The 18,219-nt window shown below is 36.2% G+C and overlaps 1 protein-coding gene across 3 annotated transcripts in view; it reads left to right on the forward strand.

Moving 5' to 3' along the window:
• The window catches only part of JAK2 (Janus kinase 2), a 118,100-nt gene extending 104,379 nt beyond the window's left edge, over positions 1-13,721 (forward strand). For all 3 annotated transcript variants that reach the window (XM_058695842.1, XM_058695843.1, XM_058695844.1), the window contains 4 exons: positions 1-173; positions 9,072-9,189; positions 10,510-10,623; positions 11,080-13,721. In XM_058695842.1, coding sequence (XP_058551825.1) covers positions 1-173; positions 9,072-9,189; positions 10,510-10,623; positions 11,080-11,187 — 513 coding nt within the window. In that variant the 3' untranslated portion in view covers positions 11,188-13,721. The remainder of the gene's footprint in view (positions 174-9,071; positions 9,190-10,509; positions 10,624-11,079) is intronic.
• Positions 13,722-18,219: the final 4,498 nt, after the last annotated feature.

Below are 18,219 nucleotides of genomic sequence, written 5' to 3' on the forward strand. Positions count from 1 at the left end.
GGCATGGAGTATCTTGGTACAAAAAGGTATATCCACAGGGATCTGGCAACAAGGAATATATTGGTGGAGAATGAAAACAGGGTTAAAATTGGAGATTTTGGCTTAACCAAAGTCTTGCCACAAGACAAAGAATACTACAAAGTGAAAGAACCTGGTGAAAGTCCCATATTCTGGTGAGTATATTTTAACGAAAATTTACTATTATTCATAGTTTATCATTTATATGTTTATAATAATAGCAAAAATTTATCATGCTTACATTGGGCTAAATGCATTTCATGGATTATCTCATCTAATCTCTACGGCAACCCTTGGAGAATATGTATTCTGTCCATTTTAAGCATATCTGAAGTGTAGACAGATTAAATAGCTTGCTCAAGGTCAAAAGACCAACAAATGGCAGAATTAGGATTCAAAACCCAGATAGTCTGTTCTCAGAATTTGTGCTTTTAAGTTTTCTTTTTTTTTTTTAATATTTTTTTTTAGTGTTTATTTTTGAGACAGAGAGAGAGTGTGAGTGGGGGAGGGGCAGAGAAAGAGAGAGAGAGAGAGAGACACAGAATCTGAAGCAGGCTCCAGGCTCTGTGCTGTCAGTACAGAGCCCAATGTGGGGCTGGAACTCATGAACCGGGAGATCCTGACCTGAGCTGAAGTCAGACACTTAACTGACTGAGGCACCCAGGCTCCCCTAAGCATTCTTAACCATGATGGTGCTTTAATCTAGCATTAGCTGAACATTTTATAGCAATTTGAAGCTAAAGGTAGTTTTTTTAAGTTTATGTATTTTGAGAGATACAGACAGAAAGTGAGCAAGGGAGGGGCAGAGAGAGGGAGAGAGAGAATCCCAAGCAGGCTCCACACTGTCAGTACAGAGCCCAATGCAGGGCTCCAACTCAAACTGTGAGATCATGACCTTGAGCCGAGACCAAGAGTCAGATGCTTATCCGACTGAGTCACCTAGGTGCCCCAAAGCTAAAGGTAATTTTTGATCTTCACTTAAAATTGTGAATTGTGAGGAGCATACAAACCTGATTTTTTATGTGGAGTACATTGTTGTTTTTATTGATTTGTGCTTCGATGCAAGGTCTTTTTTTATGTCTTAGTTCATTAATGGTGCATTTTGTTTTATAGGGATGAATCGCTGAAAATGTATTTAAATGTTTTGATTTGTGATAAAATCTAAATAGACTTTAATTCTGGTTTATTTATCTGCTAAAATAATACTATTAAGATTATGTTGTTTAAATCGGATGTTTCTGTTAAGGGATGGGTTTTGTTTTGGTTTTATTTGCATTTTTATGTTTTATTTACATTTTGGGTTTCTGACTTGCAAGTTAGAATTACTAATATAAACACTAAAACTGTCCATTTATGAAAATTTGAGATTCATCAGACTTATTAGAAATATATAGATTATTTAGTTAGCTACTGCTAAGTTCATTGCCCATCCATATCTGTTAGTTATCTTCATTTATTTTGTATCTGTAAATCTTACAACTTATCCCAGCTATTACAAATTGTTAGTCTGGAAGGAAATTAGGTAAGAAAACACAAGTGATTTAGAACAAATGGATTATTGCTGAGTGTGGAACCTACTTGAGATCCTCTCTCTCTTTGAAGAGAGAGGATCACTCTCTCTCTTTCTAAAGAAAAAAAAAAAAGAATGGAAACTAGAAATACTGATTACTACTGAGGAATGTGATTAGGAGAGACTTCACATTTCACTTTATACACCCCAGTGTCATTGGAAATAAAATTAATGTGCATAAAAAAGGATGTGGTATATATGTACAATGGAGTATTAGCCATAAAATCAATGAAATCTTGTCATTTGCGAGACGTGGATGGAGCTAGAGATTATTATGCTAAGTAAATAACTCAGAGAAAAACATATACCATATGATTTCATTCATGTGAAATTTGAGAAGCAAATGAACAAAGGGAGAAAAAAAAGAGAGAGACAAACCAAGAAACATATTCTTATATACAGAGAACACACAAATGGTTATCAGAGGGGGATGTGGGGGTTGTTAAATGCGTGATGGGGATTAAGGAGTGCACTTGTGATGAGCAGTGGGTGTTATATATAAATGTTGAGTCACCATATTTTACCCTTGAAACTAGTATTACTCTGTAAGTTAATTAACTGGTATTAAAATAAAATCTTATTATACAGAAGAGTAATATTTAATGGCATTGTGAGTATTTTAAAGAAAAGCCCTTATCTTTTAGAAATGCATACTGGGGCGCCTGGGTGGCGCAGTCGGTTAAGCGTCCGACTTCAGCCAGGTCACGATCTCGCGGTCCGTGAGTTCGAGCCCCGCGTCAGGCTCTGGGCTGATGGCTCGGAGCCTGGAGCCTGTTTCCGACTCTGTGTCTCCCTCTCTCTCTGCCCCTCCCCTGTTCATGCTCTGTCTCACTCTGTCCCAGAAATAAATAAAAAAAAACGTTGAAAAAAAAAATTAAAAAAAAAAAAAAAAAAAAAAAAAGAAATGCATACTGAAATAGTTATGACTGAAATACTCTCATGTCCATAATTCACTTCATATCAATTCAATGGGGTAGAGATGGGGGGTGGCTAATAAAACAAGGCAGGAAATGAATGTCTATTGTTCTCTATTTGTGTATGTTTGAAATTTTTCATAATAATAACAGTTTTAAGGAATATCCTGGTGATATCATCATCTAATTATTTTTAGAGTATAAGGAAACTAGAAAATAAGACTCATCTAAACTTATCTGCTTTGGACATGTCCAGTGATACATGAATTTAATTCTTTTTTTCCAGGATGAGAAATTAAAGAAGTTAAATGGAATTAACTAGAAATCCATAAAGATTAGTTATATGGATTTTAAGCAGTTTGGGCATACTTAATAAATACAATCTGATAAACATTTATTAAGTTTCTACTGTTCCAAACACCATACAAGGAGCTTGGGATATGAAGATAGGGTCAGCATCAGAAAAGCAACAACAACAACAACAACAAACAACTGTGCCTGGTTACTAAGAAAACCGAACTAAAAAGGAAATGTTTGATGTGGCAGGCATATTCAGCCGACAGGTTCACTACGCATTATCCCTTCCCTTGCAGAGCTCATAGATAAAAAAAAAAAAAAAATCAAATGACTGACCAGTCATTGCAGTGTGGCCAGTCATTGCAATCATTATATCATAAGTGCAATAATGAAGAATATAATGGGAAAACATAAGAATGTGGATAATTCCCCTGAGGGTTTAATCAGAGAAAACTACAACCAGGAAGTGACATTTCAATTATTGATTAATAGTTTACCAGGTAGAGAAGAGCAAAGGTGTTCCCTGAGGAGGAAGACCAGAACTGGAGGGGCAGGGACTTGGAAGTGAGTGGCACAGTCCCAGAGCAAACGGGGAGTGATGGCGGCCGGAAAGGGATTGAGCCTGGTGCGCCGTGTTGATGAGTTCAAGCCTCATTCAGTAGACCGTGTGTAGGTAGGAAATTATAGGCCTCATCCAAGGGAATATCATGTTGAGATTCATATTTTAGGAAGAGAGATCTACTTTTGGTGGAGAACAGAAATTCTCAAAGTGTGGGGACACCAGGTTCTCGTTTTAGGGGGTCCAGGAAGTCAAAGGTATTTCCATAATAACACTAAGAGGTTATTTGTGTTTTCACTCTCATTGTTTCAACTAATAATGTAGAATAATTATAACAATATAAAGTTATGTGAAATTGTTCTCTCTTGTTTTCTCTCAAAGTATCTTTTTGTACTGAACTCACCTTTCTCTGTGTTATAAAGTGCCTGTATGATGAGATGAAGTGAGGTGGATGGCGTAAGCCTTGTGACGTGGCGTTAGGATCATCTGCATCTGGGCTGTGGTTAACCACTAGTTACTGAGACCCAAGAAAGCAAAACTGTGGATGGGGGGGGGAACTACTGTAAATTGAAATTAACTTTTAAATTTCCTGTGACCACAAAACTCAGAAGTATTTACATTTTTCTTCTGGGTTGGGTTATCATTGAAGTTATTATCAGGATACAGTGTTCCAATGCAATATAAGTAAATTACAAATTGGATAATTGTTTAAAGTTTTTTATTGGAAGCATTTCTTTTTTTTATGTTTATTTTTGAGAGAGAGAGAGAGAGAGCAAGCGAGCACGAACGAGGGAGGGGCAGAGAGAGAGGGAGACAGAGAGTCCCAAGCAGGCTCCAGGCTCCAAAAGCTGTCAGCACAGAGCCCTATGTGGAGCTTGAACTCAGGAACTGTCCTGAGCTGAAGTCAGACGCTTAACCGACTGAGCGCCCCAGGTGCCCCTGGAGGTATTTCTTAATAAGATAAATGGAGCTATTTTCCCCTCCGATTAGTTCATATATCCCTGTATGAATATTAATTTCTATCATGGGACCAGATTCAGCTTAAATTCTGTTTATTTTGCCTTTTTGTAGATGTGAACACTGAGAAAAGTTGTGTAAATAAGTATATAGGAATGGAAAGAGTTTTGTTATAACAATATTCATTTCTGTGACTCTTTCTGAGATAAGGAGCAAAAAAGTATACAATGAAGTACCATTAAAATTTATCTCTTACCTGGCAACTTCATTAAATCCATTCTTTTTTTGAATTTTATTGAAAGTAAAGAATTAAACCACTTGATTTTCAAAAGTGAAATCATTAAAGTCATTCCTTGTCTCAATTTCTGGGAAGTATACTAAAAGTTTTTTAAAAATCTGACTTTATTGTTCAACTCTAGAAGTAAGTGTGTTAAAACTGTGAAATATTAGGGGCTCCTGGATGGCTCAGTCTGTTGAGTGTCCGACTTCGGCTCAGGTCATGATCTCATAGCTCGTGAGTTCGAGCCTCACGTCAGGCTGTGTGCTGACAGTTCAGAGCCTGGATCCTGCTTCGCATTCTGGTTCTGTCTTCTCTCAAAAATAAAAATAAAACATTAAAAAGAAAAAACTGTGAAATATTATTTAAAAAAATAAATTGCAGGACACGTGTGGAGGCATGTTTATAATAAAGCATATTCACCAGAGCACCTTCCTTTCAAGATTCCTTCTTTTCTAATTTTAAATATTCAGTTTCATACTTAATTTTGTATTTTTTGTTATAAAGAAAGGTCCCAAATTATGTAAGCTTTGGGCCCTCTATTTCTCCCTGCATGTCTGGAAAAATAAATCACAAGGGTAGCCAAGATAAGCTTAAGATGATACATATCTTGTATAATTAATTTTATACTGTTATGAAAATAAGATAAGTCCTTTCTTATTACTTAGTTTGCAATAAATAATACAGAATAAAATGTAGCTAAGATTAGAATGTATGAAGTAATGTATATGGTAAAATGTTTATTATTCCTTTAGTAATTGTGTTGGGGAGACGTATGTACCAAAGTGATGTTTGACTTTGGAGAAACATTAAATAAGTTAGTGTAAAAATCAGAAATAACATCATTTTTATCATGATCAAAATTTTCCTGTGTACTTAATGGAATGGAAAGCTATATACTGCCAAAAACTAATTAGGCCGTTGGAATAGTTTTATTTTTATATTAGCAAGTGTTAAATGTTTTATATAATGAAATGAGACTGACTAAATTTTGTACAAATATTTCAGATGTATGAGTTGATAAAATAGGTTTTAACTAATTTATTGAGTAATGAACACTAAATCTGAAGTATTAAAGAGAACTCATACAGTTTTTATACATGAGATATAGCCATCATATCTTTTAAAGTTATAATTTCATGTAATCTTGCTATCTACATTGCTTTTGTTATTCAAAAGTGCTCTTTGTTTTAAGCTAACAACATGTTTTAGCTTGTCCTAAGTGTTGGTGTTAAGAACTGAAGGAGGGGCACCTGTATGGCTCAGTCAGTTAAGCATCCGACTTCTGCTCGGGTCATGATCTCACGATTTGTGAGTTTGAGCCCCGCATCAGGCTCTGTGCTGACAGCTCAGGGCCTGGAGCCTACTTTAGGTTCTGTTTCTCTCTCTGTGCCCCTACCTTGCTCACGCTCTGTCTCTCTGTCTCTCTCAAAAATAAATAAACATTAAAAATTAAAAAAAAAATAAAGGAAAAATGCTCCTGCTAGAATATTTTTCTGTTGAAGCAGGCTTTTGGATTCATGGAGGATCCACGCTGAGCTGGAGCATGCTTAAGATTCTCTCTTTCTCCTGGGGTGTGCCTGGATGGCTCAGTCGGTTAAGCGTCTGACTCTGAATATTGGCTCGGGTTGTGATCTCATGGTCATGAGATTGAACTGTGCATTGTGCTCTGTGTTGACAGCTTAGAGCCTACTTGGGATTCTCTTTCTCCCTCTCTCTTTGCCCCTCCCCTGCTTGGTTGGTCTCTCTCTCTCTCTCTCAGAATAAATAAACATTAAAAAAAAAATTCTTTCACTCTCCCCCTGCCCCTCTCCCCCATTCATATGAGTGCATTCTCTTTCTTGCTCTCAAAAAAAAAAAAAAAAATCTTAAGATTTCCACCTGGGAAGTAAGCTAAATTGTTGATGGCATTCAATGCATAAGGAAAGTAAAATAACCAGCAGGTTTTGGAAAAGTGGGAATGGAGTTCTCTTTGCCTAAAGAATCTATTTAATATGGAGATGTTCAGTAAGTCGAAACACAAAAGAAAGTTCAAAAATATGGTTATAAATTTAGGAGACATTAGTATATAGGTGGATGAATATTATCTAATGGAAAGTTTTGACAAAAAGAGGTTTGATGATAGAACCTTGGGAAACCCTAACTTAGAAAATGGAGAAGGAAAGTGTTGGGGAAATATAATTAGAAATGAAATCTCCTCCCAATTCAGTAAACCTCTGCACAAAGATAGAAAAGAAAGTTTTATTACTGAATAAGCTTTAACCCTGAGCGTCATGTGCATCACACAAGTGATCTGCTAAGAGACTGTAAAGACAAGAAAGAAACCTCACCTCCTTCTGTGGCCAAGCAGATTCAACCCATTACGTACATGTTGTCAAGATAAACAATAGCTAGTCCTCAAGTAAGAGAACTTGACATCACACATAGTTTATCTTAAGTGACTGTCTGTGTTAACTAATTGTCATCACCCACAGGACAGATAGACTTCTCATATTTTTATGGGAGGAGATAGTTTTGCAACTTGGAAGGAGGCACCTGCCGGAAGTTAAACTCTTACTGTCCCACAAAAACTGGGAGGTTGGGTGCTATTTCTTTGATGATTACGTTCCAGAGAGGTGGTTCCCAGGTTCTTGAGAAACATTTTTGGATCATACAGCTGGCAAGAGGCTTTTAAGCAAAGCTTTAAAAAAAAAATTACCTATATTTCAAAAGACACAAAGAATTTACAATGATAAATTTCTAAAGTAAATGCTCTAAGAGGAGAAAGAGTCTTTTCCCTCATTTTCCACAGGGAGAATTGATTTTTTTTTTCCTTTGTGATTTGTATTTATCCTTACATAAGTGATGGGAGAGAGGAAAACAGCCTTGGAGATGAGGGAGGAAATTGTAGACAGTGCTTTCATGAAAACCAAAGGAAGAGACTCTTTTGCAAATGTTGGGGAAATAGAATGTCTTCAAGAATGTTTTATTCCATTTGTGGGATAAAACTAACATACATTTAAAGATAAGAATTTTTAAAAAAAATATATAAAAAAGCATGGTTAATTCTATAGTATCGACAATAAATACTATAGAAACTGAGTAACATGAGCTCATTAAGACCTTGAGTAGTCAAAGAAGGATCTGTGGAAGTGAGGAAGCTTAAATCGGATTTTGAAGGAGGTATTAAATTTGCATAATTCATATAGTTAATCTCACCAGTCTAAAACAGATCTTTGTCACTATCTTCTATAATAAGGATAACTTAACAATGGAACCATGATATTCACATTCCATTAGCCCAAATCCTCCCTTGGATAGTGTTGAGACTTGAGTAGACAATGACACTGTTTTCCCCAGTGACTTTGCTTCCTTCTCCCACCACTTTTTTTTTAAGTGTATTTATTTTGAGAGAGAGAGAGAGAGAGAGCGTGAGCAAGGGAGAGGGGGAGAGAAGGAGACAGAGGATCCAAAGTGGGCTCTGTGCCAAGAGCAGAGAGCCTGATGCAGGGCTCAATCTCAGGAACCGTGAGATCATGATCTGATCTTATCATGACCAGAGCAGAAGCGGGATGTTCAACTGACTGTGCCACCCAGGCACTCCTCCCTACCCCCTTCTGATTAACAGGTGCTTATATTAATAGCTTTTAGTCTTGTTCCAGTTTAGAAGCTTTTTTTTTTTTTTTCCAGTTGGAAACTTATCTCAATTCATTTCAAGGTTTAGCTTGCAAAGAGCAGCTTATTTTATTTTTTTTAAATTTCAGTACCTGGAAGGTACTTAGCAGGTACTTTAGAGTTCCAGGAAGGTACTTAGTTATCTTTGTTTGGCAGTTTCCCAAGACCATCCGCAGGCTTGATGATTCACTAGGAGGACTCCTAGGACTCAGCATACAGTCATATTCATGGCTGTGATGCGTTTCAGAGAACAGATATAAAGTAAAATCAGTGAAGGGAAAAGCCATCTGAGGCAACACCTGGAGGAAAACACAAACTTTCAAGGGTCCTGTCCCAGAAAAGTCACACGGGACACATGTAATTCCCCCAACAAAATCTCTGCCTGGCATGTACCACAATTCCAGACTGCCAGAAGGAAGGCAGGTGTTCATTGTAAACCATATTGTTTGTAGAAACGTTTCAGGCACAGTGAGCCTCCCTTACCATTTAAGAGCCGTGGCAGCCCTTCAGAAATCTAGTTCCCAGGCGCCAGTCACTTGTCAACCTTGCAAGCGAGCGTTTTTGAGGATGGCAGCTTTAGGCCTACTTATGTTAACTTTTCTTTATACCCTTTTTAATCCAACGATTTTCAGGTTAAATTTAGAGTTGGCATATCACATAATTTTTTTTTCTTTAACGAAGTCTAGTTCATTACATTCGTTGTACAGCGTAGTGATTCGACAAGTCTGTGTTACACTGTGCTCACAAGTATAGCAACCATCTGTCACCATACAGTGCTATTATAATTCGAGAAACTGTCTTATAAATGCTTTCCATACATTATAGGTATGCTCCAGAATCACTGACAGAGAGCAAGTTTTCTGTGGCTTCAGATGTTTGGAGCTTTGGAGTGGTTCTGTATGAACTTTTCACATACATCGAGAAGAGTAAAAGTCCACCAGCGGTCAGTGTGCTTTTTATTTACCGTCGGCTTTTTTTAACATGGGAAAAGCTTCTCCCAGAGAATAATAGTAAGCTTAGGACTCATTTTAGACCCTCTTATTGGTGATTTGAAGACAACATCCAACAAAACAACCCTAAACTTGTTCATTAAATTAACTTGCATTTTCAAAAGGTTTTTAGTAAACCTAATTAATTGATTCATTCCAGAAGTTATTGAAAAAGTTAAACGTTTAAAAATAGTTTTCCCTGTCTATTCTATATTTTTTAATAAAGGATAATTAAAAAAGGAAAATATCAGAAACTATATCCTTACAATAAAATGCTATCCAAAAGTTCGAAATCGTATTTGTGGTAAATATTTACTAATATAAGTAAATATCCATGCTATAGTTCCTTTCCATTTTTCCATTTTTCAGTTCTTTTCCATTTTTCAGTCTTCTAAGTAATACTTCAATGAACATAGTGAACATTGTTATATATAAATATTTATCTCTTATCACCTTAGAATAAAAGTGTAATTGTAAGTAAAAGATTAGGAACTCTTTCAGAGGTTTTTGATTATTTCACAGTGTTTTTCAGAAAAGCTATACCAGATTGTACTCCGAATAACAGTGCATAAGAGCATACATTTTATCATTTGCTAGTATTTTATGCAGTTTTGTCAAATTGATAGAAGTTATAGTTATTTGATTTTAATTTGTATTTCTCCCATTAGTGTGATTGAGTACATAGTTTTTGGGTATTTGAAATCAGTATATGTGTGTGTGCATTATCTCATGTGCTTTTGCCCTCTATTATGTTAGTAATTTTTCTTACCAGCTTGTAAGAATTCTCTGTATTTAAATAAGCGATGCGTTTGTTGTAAATGTTTCTCTAGCTCATAGTTCAGACTTTAATTTTAGGAATTTTGTACATACGAGCATTTTATCTCCATTGCATTTATGCTTAAATATTCATTCTGTGTTCTTTTTATTATGTTCTCTTTTACAATCTAAATTTTATTTCAGCCGAAATATAATATGATGTGTTAAGACAACTATCAAAAAACCAAAGTAAACATCTTTTAGTTCACTTCTTTTGGGCTCTTCTTAGGGAATTTGTGTCAAATATATTATAGTTATGGAAATGGCACTGTCTTTTCTGAAATATGACTAAAAGGAAGGTTTGATCTTCAAAATAATCTGTTTTTAAAAGGTTTCAAACATATAGGAAAACATACATATACAGAATTTTTCACATTTACTAGAAGTTGAGAAAGAATTCTGGTTCACATTAAATGTACCAAAAAAAAAACTTATTGAAAAGTGGATTTATATTGCAGGAATTTATGCGTATGATTGGCAATGACAAACAAGGACAGATGATTGTGTTTCATTTGATAGAACTCCTAAAGAATAATGGAAGATTACCAAGACCAGATGGATGCCCAGATGAGGTAATAAAAAAAAAAAAAAACACAAACATTTTTTTCTGAGAGAGAAGAGCCCGTGTTTTCAAGAGGCGGAGGGGCAGAGGGAGAGGGAGAGGGAATCTTAAGCAGGCTGCACTCAGCCTGGAGCCTGAAGTCAGCCTCAGTCCCACACCCCGGGATCATAACCCACACCAAAATCAAGAGTTGGATGCTTAACTGACTGAGCCACCCAGGCGCCCCCACAAAACATTTTTTATCCACATTCATCAGATGTTTTCATTCCCTTTTCACAAGGGTTTCACGTCACTTGATGACATTTAATTTGCTAAGCTTTTGGATAATCATATGACTGTGGATCTAGGCATAGCCATGACATAAGCCTACATAGGAAAATTAAGCTAGTTCTCCGTTCATGTCTTCATCAATTAAAAGATGGCACCTTGTGTTCATTATAATTTTGGTTTACTTTCTCTTTTATAGATTTATTTGATTATGACTGAATGCTGGAACAATAATGTAAATCAGCGCCCCTCTTTTAGAGACCTAGCTCTTCGAGTTGATCAAATAAGGGACAACATGGCTGGATGAAAGAAATGAACTTCGCTCTGAGACCAAAATAGACTTAACAGAACAAAGTTTTGTATTTCACATTACTGTGGACTATTATTACATATACAATTATTATGTACATCATGATGCTAGCCAGCAAAGATGTGGAAATATCTGTTCAAAACTTGCAAAATTTAGTTTTTCTTCACGAGGACATCAGTAAAAGACACTGATGAAAAGACCTTAGCAAAGAATTTTATAAGCAGTTTCACAGACCCAATCAATCAGTTAACATCACTTTTCTCTGGCAAAAGAAAAAAATAGACTTTTTTGAACTCAGAATTTTGAAAGATGAAAAAATTGTAATGTAAATTTTGCAATGTTGAAGATGCGCAGAATACATATGTACAGTTTTTACCACAGTGAATGTATAATACCTTGGCATCTTGTGTGGTGTTTTACACAAGGGCTGGTGTTCATTAATGTTTTCTAATTTTTCCATAGTTGACCTACAATAACATCACTATACAAATTATAATGCTCAGATAATTGAATAAGCACCTTGTGTTCTTGTTCATTTATATCACTGGCCAGCAATATAAGCAGATGTACACTTTTAGCTTGTAGTTCTATGTACTGTAAATATTTTTCAAAGCAAAGGGAACAAATATTTAGTTTCACTTGTATAGGAAGTTTCCCCGACCCTAAAGAATACATTTTGAAATGGAACAAGTTTACAAAGATATAACACAATCTATTTTCTTATTTGTCTCCCTTGTATTTGTTTGTGGTAAGTGTGTTTTTAAAATAGAATTATCTCCAGGTTTTTCTAAGACTATAGTGAATAGTTTTCTTTAAAAATTTTGAGATCACAATGTGAGGAATATTGTCATCCGTTTAGCTCTTGGCTGCTAATAAGATTCTTCAATCCCTGGGACTTTGGTCATGCATTAAATTGAAGTATAAGCCATAAAATAGATTGTTTTTTAAATGTATATGCTTATTGAGATGCCTGATAGGTTAGGATTTTTTTTTTTTTTTTTTTTTTTGCTAAAGAATATTTTAGGGATTTCAGAAATCCTTGAAGACATTTCCTTTTGTTAGAGATTCTTATATACAAGGGAGAAATGAGAATAAATTGGTGAAAAAGTATGCTTGTTAACTTTATTCAAGAATGCCAGTAGAAAATTCATAATGTATGTGTCTAAGAAGAATGAGAGTATACATGTAAGTGTTGGTTGTTGTCGTCCTTTGTTTTAGCGCTACTCCTCTTTAGACACTGTACGTAAGGAGTGTGGTATGGTAGAGGGGCAGTCTGTGTGTTATTCATACCAAGTTTAAAATACTTAGTATTTCAGTTAAAAAGAAAATAGTTTCTTACTTTATTTTCAGTGATATACGCTATTTTTTTTAAACTTGTACTTAAGGCTTTGGATTATCTATTTTTTGGAGCTGGCTTTGAAATGCAAATTATATAAGAAAATGCCTCATACATAAAGTTTGAAATTTTTTGGTGGGAAGGAAGAAAAGGGAAGAAATGCTTTTTACATTATCTTTAAAGCATTTTAGTGGTAACCAAATGCAGAAAACATCTAAAATGATAGTATATTAGATTTTAAAAGATTTCTGATATCGTGATGAAAGTTGAATATGATTTTTATTTGTAGACTCCTCAAGGACCTGTGTACATAATGCAATTAAGAGATCCCCCATGCTGCTACTTTATAAGTCACAAGTAGCACATCGTATAATATGCTTGATTTCGGAAACTTAAGTGCTGAAAAGTGGGTTTTTAAAGGTTTATAACATTTTGTTTGTTTTTAAAAACAAAGGTATTAACTAGATTACTTTAAATTTTTCTTTCTTAATGTTTCACTTTTTAGTTTTAGGGAGAGTAATCCCATATAAACATTCTGAAGTTTTTAGAGTGGGATGACTACCTTACTATAAAATTCTGAGTTTGCAAGAGAATTATTATTCACTGAGGATTTGCAGTGTTTAAATTTTTATTCTGGTTATACATAAAGAGAAATTAACCTGCACCTGTTCAGTTGGTTCTGTACAAGAAATAGGTAAGTAATTATCGTACCAATTAATGCCAAAATGTTTCTTCAAATGAATATTCTTAAGAAATGAGGATAAAGGTTTTCTTAGATTTCTACAATTCTGTAAATATTGCAGTATATTAAGTTATGTAGTCTTTATATAAATCATTCGATACGTCCATGGCTCCTTACTTTGGGAAATAGTGATCGTTTCACGTCACCTATGTATATGCTGCCAGTAATACCATAACTTGCTGTGAAAGAGTGCTTTCTCATGACTCAAGACTTCTGCTTCAAAGTCGAGTGAAATTTTTATCACAACTATAACTTCTGATGTTTAAATTTTATTTAAATAGTTTTATTATGGAGTAGACATAAGGAAATACCTACAGTTCTATACCTGGGGAGCCATTCTCCATGGGGTGGCATTACGTGGTCACTTTATTGAGACTGTGTTATTTTCTTCATCGTGCATTTAGCATGTTTCTACAAAACTGAAATACCGACGTAATAAATATTCCGAAGTTATTTTCTTTTGTATTGTCACCTAACCAAGGAAGTGGGGCGCACACCCTGATTTAGGGATATGCAGAGAAAGCCTTTCATCGTAGTAAACATATCTTTCAATTTCTTAAGAAGCACTTCCTAAGACTGCTATCAACTACTCTGTGCTCTTTATGACCATTTCTGTATCCACTCCAGTTCTGGTATTTAAATTATTTCTAATGAAAGTTTTTCTAATTTTTCAGTACCACTTATTACAGATCTTTGGGTTTTCTGTATTAGAATAAGTAATAACAGTAAGTATAAGTCAGCAGGATTAGCCAGACAAAAGGGTGGGTTATATGTGACACGCTTCATTCTACTTGAGAAAAATATCACAGTACGGATCTGAGAAAATACTTGGCGTTTACTCCCAGATTTGGGTTGGTTGTACTTAATTTCAAGATAACTAGCACTAAGTGTTTCATGATGCTGACAGTAACATTCAGAGAGATTTCAGAATGACAAGAGAATTTTAAAACTTTCATATTAATCAAATTTATGTGATATGCGTATCATATAGCCTTTAACTCTTCATATGAATCAAATTTTTAGTAAAATGCGCATTATAGCCTAAATATTAAATTACCTAATTTTGTGATTTATCAATTTTGTTTTACTTTATTACTGTGTATTATTTTTTAGGTTAAGAAGTTAATTTCTATTGTATTTATGCCATATGGGATTGCTTGGGTGGTGCAGGCCCTAGAATACTGTTCTTTTTCAGTCTTCCAAACCTATAAGGAGATGCCTTATTTCTAACTGAAACACCAGTCTTTATTAATATGGTTTTAAAAGTGGATAATGATCATTATTCCATCATAAGTCCTTTCTTTGCATAGCAGATTGCTTAACATCCTGTTTTTTTAATGTAACTATAGCAGGTTCATAAAATAAGCATTAGAAGAGCTTTGAGAGGGCCTCTTCCAGTTATCCATATTCTTAGATTGCGTGAATGGTTTTAATTTTAATACTTGCCTAGGAAGCATGCCTATAGATGCTATTTACTGGGGTCAAGCAGGTCGGTTTCAAGCAATGTGAACAGAAGCATAGCTTTTAGATATGACTCTTGGTAAATAACAGTAAACAGAGCGAGGTCACAAGGCAAAGATGCTATAGCAAGATATGACCGAGACAGCAGGCAGGTGAGAATGCAGATCGTCAGCACACGTGAGAAGACATTATCAGAACCAGTGCTAGAAAGACAAGTGAAAAGTATACAGTAGGAAAATCTTTTGATCAGTTGCCCTTTCAAGTACAACTGTATACACAGATGAAAATGTTTAGATGCTTTTCACACACAAAAGATAATTAGGTGGGTAGTATTTTTTAAAAAAAAATTTTTTTTTTAATGTTTTTTATTTATTTTTGGGACAGAGAGAGACAGAGCATGAACGGGGGAGGGGCAGAGAGAGAGGGAGACACAGAATCCGAAACAGGCTCCAGGCTCCGAGCCATCAGCCCAGAGCCCGACGCGGGGCTCGAACTCAGGGACCGCGAGATCGTGACCTGGCTGAAGTCGGATGCTTAACCGACTGCGCCACCCAGGCGCCCCTAGGTGGGTAGTATTTTTAATGAAAAGGCTTAGGTTCTTTTCAATGCTTGGAGTGTATATGAATCTCTGAATGTGAATTTTCCAGTAGCATGTGTAATATTGTGAGTCAGAATTTATTCACTAGAATTAAAAATATTAGAGATTAAGGAAATTCTAGTAAGGAAAATAAAATGAGAAAGATAAATCTAATCCTTAAGGCAGTCAGTTGTGAAAATATGTACTTGAAATTTTCTTTTTTGACTACTTGAAATACACAGATGATACTTTCTTCTTCTGCATAATAGTTTTGTTGAAGGTTGCTATAACAGTGAATCTTTATAGCTATCTCAAATTTTAAGTACATTAAAACAAAGTTTATTATTTTATGTCCTTAGTAACTTTTAAGACCCCTCAGTGTTTGGTTGGAGAAAAAAGGAAGATTGTTTACAGAATCAAAGACTTCATTTTGATTCTTAGGAACAAATAACTGAACTCTCTAACACTTTTAATTTGCATAACCAAGGTGTCTAAGCCCTTGATCTGCAAGCTGCTGGTGGCCCAAAGCTAAATGCCGAATGGGAAGTGGTTTGTGTTAAATGACTGCACTTACTGACTACTGTTCAGAAAACACTTTAAAAACAAAGTAACAGTCACTATTTCCTAGAAATCCTGCCAGAACGTTTCTTTTTTTTTTTTAAACAGGAAAAAACCAGAAGTTTAATAACATGTACGCCTCCTGTATATGTGAGATACCCAAAAGAACTAACTTCCCAAATAGGCCAGGCTCTCACTTGAGTACCTTCTTCAGCTAAACAGGAGTAAGGTTGCTATGATGTAGAGTCATCTTTGTCTTTCTGGTAAGGAAAATACCCTTACTAATGGAGATTTCCCATATAAAAGAGCTTTCACTAGATTTCCAGAGCTTTTGCTGTATATCCTGTTTCTTAAAAATGATCAGCTCAAAATAATCCTTATGCCAAAGAAGCGTATTTTGCGGTGCCATAGGCTGCTTCCTTTCGGGCCTGCCTTTGAAATTTCAGATTCATTTTATAGTCCAGAAGCTGAGTTGATTGATAGATTGCTCTATAGTTTCACTGAACTAGTCTCAGTCTTTTTTTGGCGGGGGTGGGGGGAGAAGGAGTCAATGCAATGGCCAGTCTTGACTGGAAAGAAAAAAGTTCACAGCACACACCTATAAGTTAGTGCTTATAAGGGGTTCCACAGCCAGGGCATTTGCTGGGCTTTGCCTCTGTGCAGCCAGAACCAGATGAGGGCACTGTTGTCCTCTTCACAGATGCTTGTTGGTGATAGATGGGACTAAATTAGGGTGTTCCTTGGTGCCTGAAGCTGCCTTTGGGGCTAGCATATTGTATGGGTCCAGTGCCTTCTGTGCAGCCATCATGACCTCCCTCTCTAGCCTAGTAGCCTGCTCATCATCTGTAGGAACACCACCTCCAGATGCCACGGAGCACACCGTGGTGACTCCCTTGGGACTGCAAGTCCTGAGGGCCTGGGCGGCACCTTGAAGCCATGATGCCTGCTACAAACAGCAGCGCTTTCCTCAGTCTTGAGAATAGATTAGATTGGTTAAAAAGTTGGGTCTCATTTCAGGAGGAGGTGGCGCAGGTGAGATCTCAGTTAGGCCTCCATGGTGCAAGCAGGTATTTAAATAAGAAGCATTTCCTTTAACAGCTTCTATCAGTTTTCCAGGATACTTATCTGCAGGCTCCAGAGGGAATGTCCCATCATGAGTTACTAAACTGTAGGGGAGGAAAAAGAATTTCCCTCTCCCTTTCTAGGTTCTTGGGTGAGATCCCACCACTATTAAAAAAAAAAAAAAAAAGGTTAACAGGAGAAAAACAACAGTTTAATAACATGTATACCTCCTGTAAACATGGGAGAAACCCAGGGAAACTATCCCAGACTATCTCTCTTTTAAAAGAATTTTTTCTTAATGTTTATTTATTTCTGAGAGAGAGACAGAGTGTGAGCAGGGGAGGGGCAGAGAGAGAGGGAGACACAGAATCCAAAGCAGGCTCCAGGCTCTGAGCTGTCGGCACAGAGCTCCATGCGGGGCTTGAACTCATGGACCGCGAGATCATGACCTGAGCTGAAGTCGGACGCTCAAGTGACTAAGCCACCCAGGCACCCTGCCTCTCTCTCTTTAAAAAATGTTTTAAATCCATGTTTCAATCAGGAATTTTGAGGATAGTATGAATCTCCTGGTATCACTTCTTTTCCTTTCTGTTAATTGGTTAAGTGCATTGCACCTTGTTGAGTAGGAGTTACTGATAATATGAGTAAAGGTATTGTTGACAGGGAAAACGGAAGCTGAATCCTGCCTTTTTATTAAAGGACTTGGATTGGGGCGCCTGGGTGGCTTAGTTGGTTGAGCATCTGACTTCAGCTAGGTCATGGTCTCATGGCTCGTGAGTTTGAGCCCCGTGTCGGGCTCTGTGCTGACAGCTCAGAGCCTGGAGCCTGATTTGGATTCTGTGTCTGCCTCTCTCTCTGCCCTCCCCCACTCACTCTGTCTGTCTGTCTCTAAAATAAACAAACATTAAAAAAAAAAATTGACTTGGATTGAATGTTAGATTCCAAAACTCTGAGTATACCATTGTAATTCCTAAAAGAGGCCCCATGTCTTTCCCAAACTACTATTACAGAGGAAGGAATTTCTTTTTTTTTTAAATTTTTTTAAACGTTTATATTTATTACTGAGAGACAGAGAGACACAGAGCGTGAGCGTGTGTATCACTTCAGATCTCCCTACCTATGTACTCACTTATCAGTACTAACACTGCAAGCTACCCACAACTTTCAAGTTGCATCAAGTAATTCATGTTAATAGTTGTAGTAGTGAAGCCATCACCTCTTAAGTGACTTGGTAAAATCCTAAATCCCACTTATGTATTGAGAATAGAGAATAAAATATGGATACAGGCAAAG

This window comes from Neofelis nebulosa, chromosome 12 (genome assembly GCF_028018385.1).
Source record: "Neofelis nebulosa isolate mNeoNeb1 chromosome 12, mNeoNeb1.pri, whole genome shotgun sequence".
Taxonomy (NCBI): Eukaryota; Metazoa; Chordata; class Mammalia; order Carnivora; family Felidae; genus Neofelis; species Neofelis nebulosa.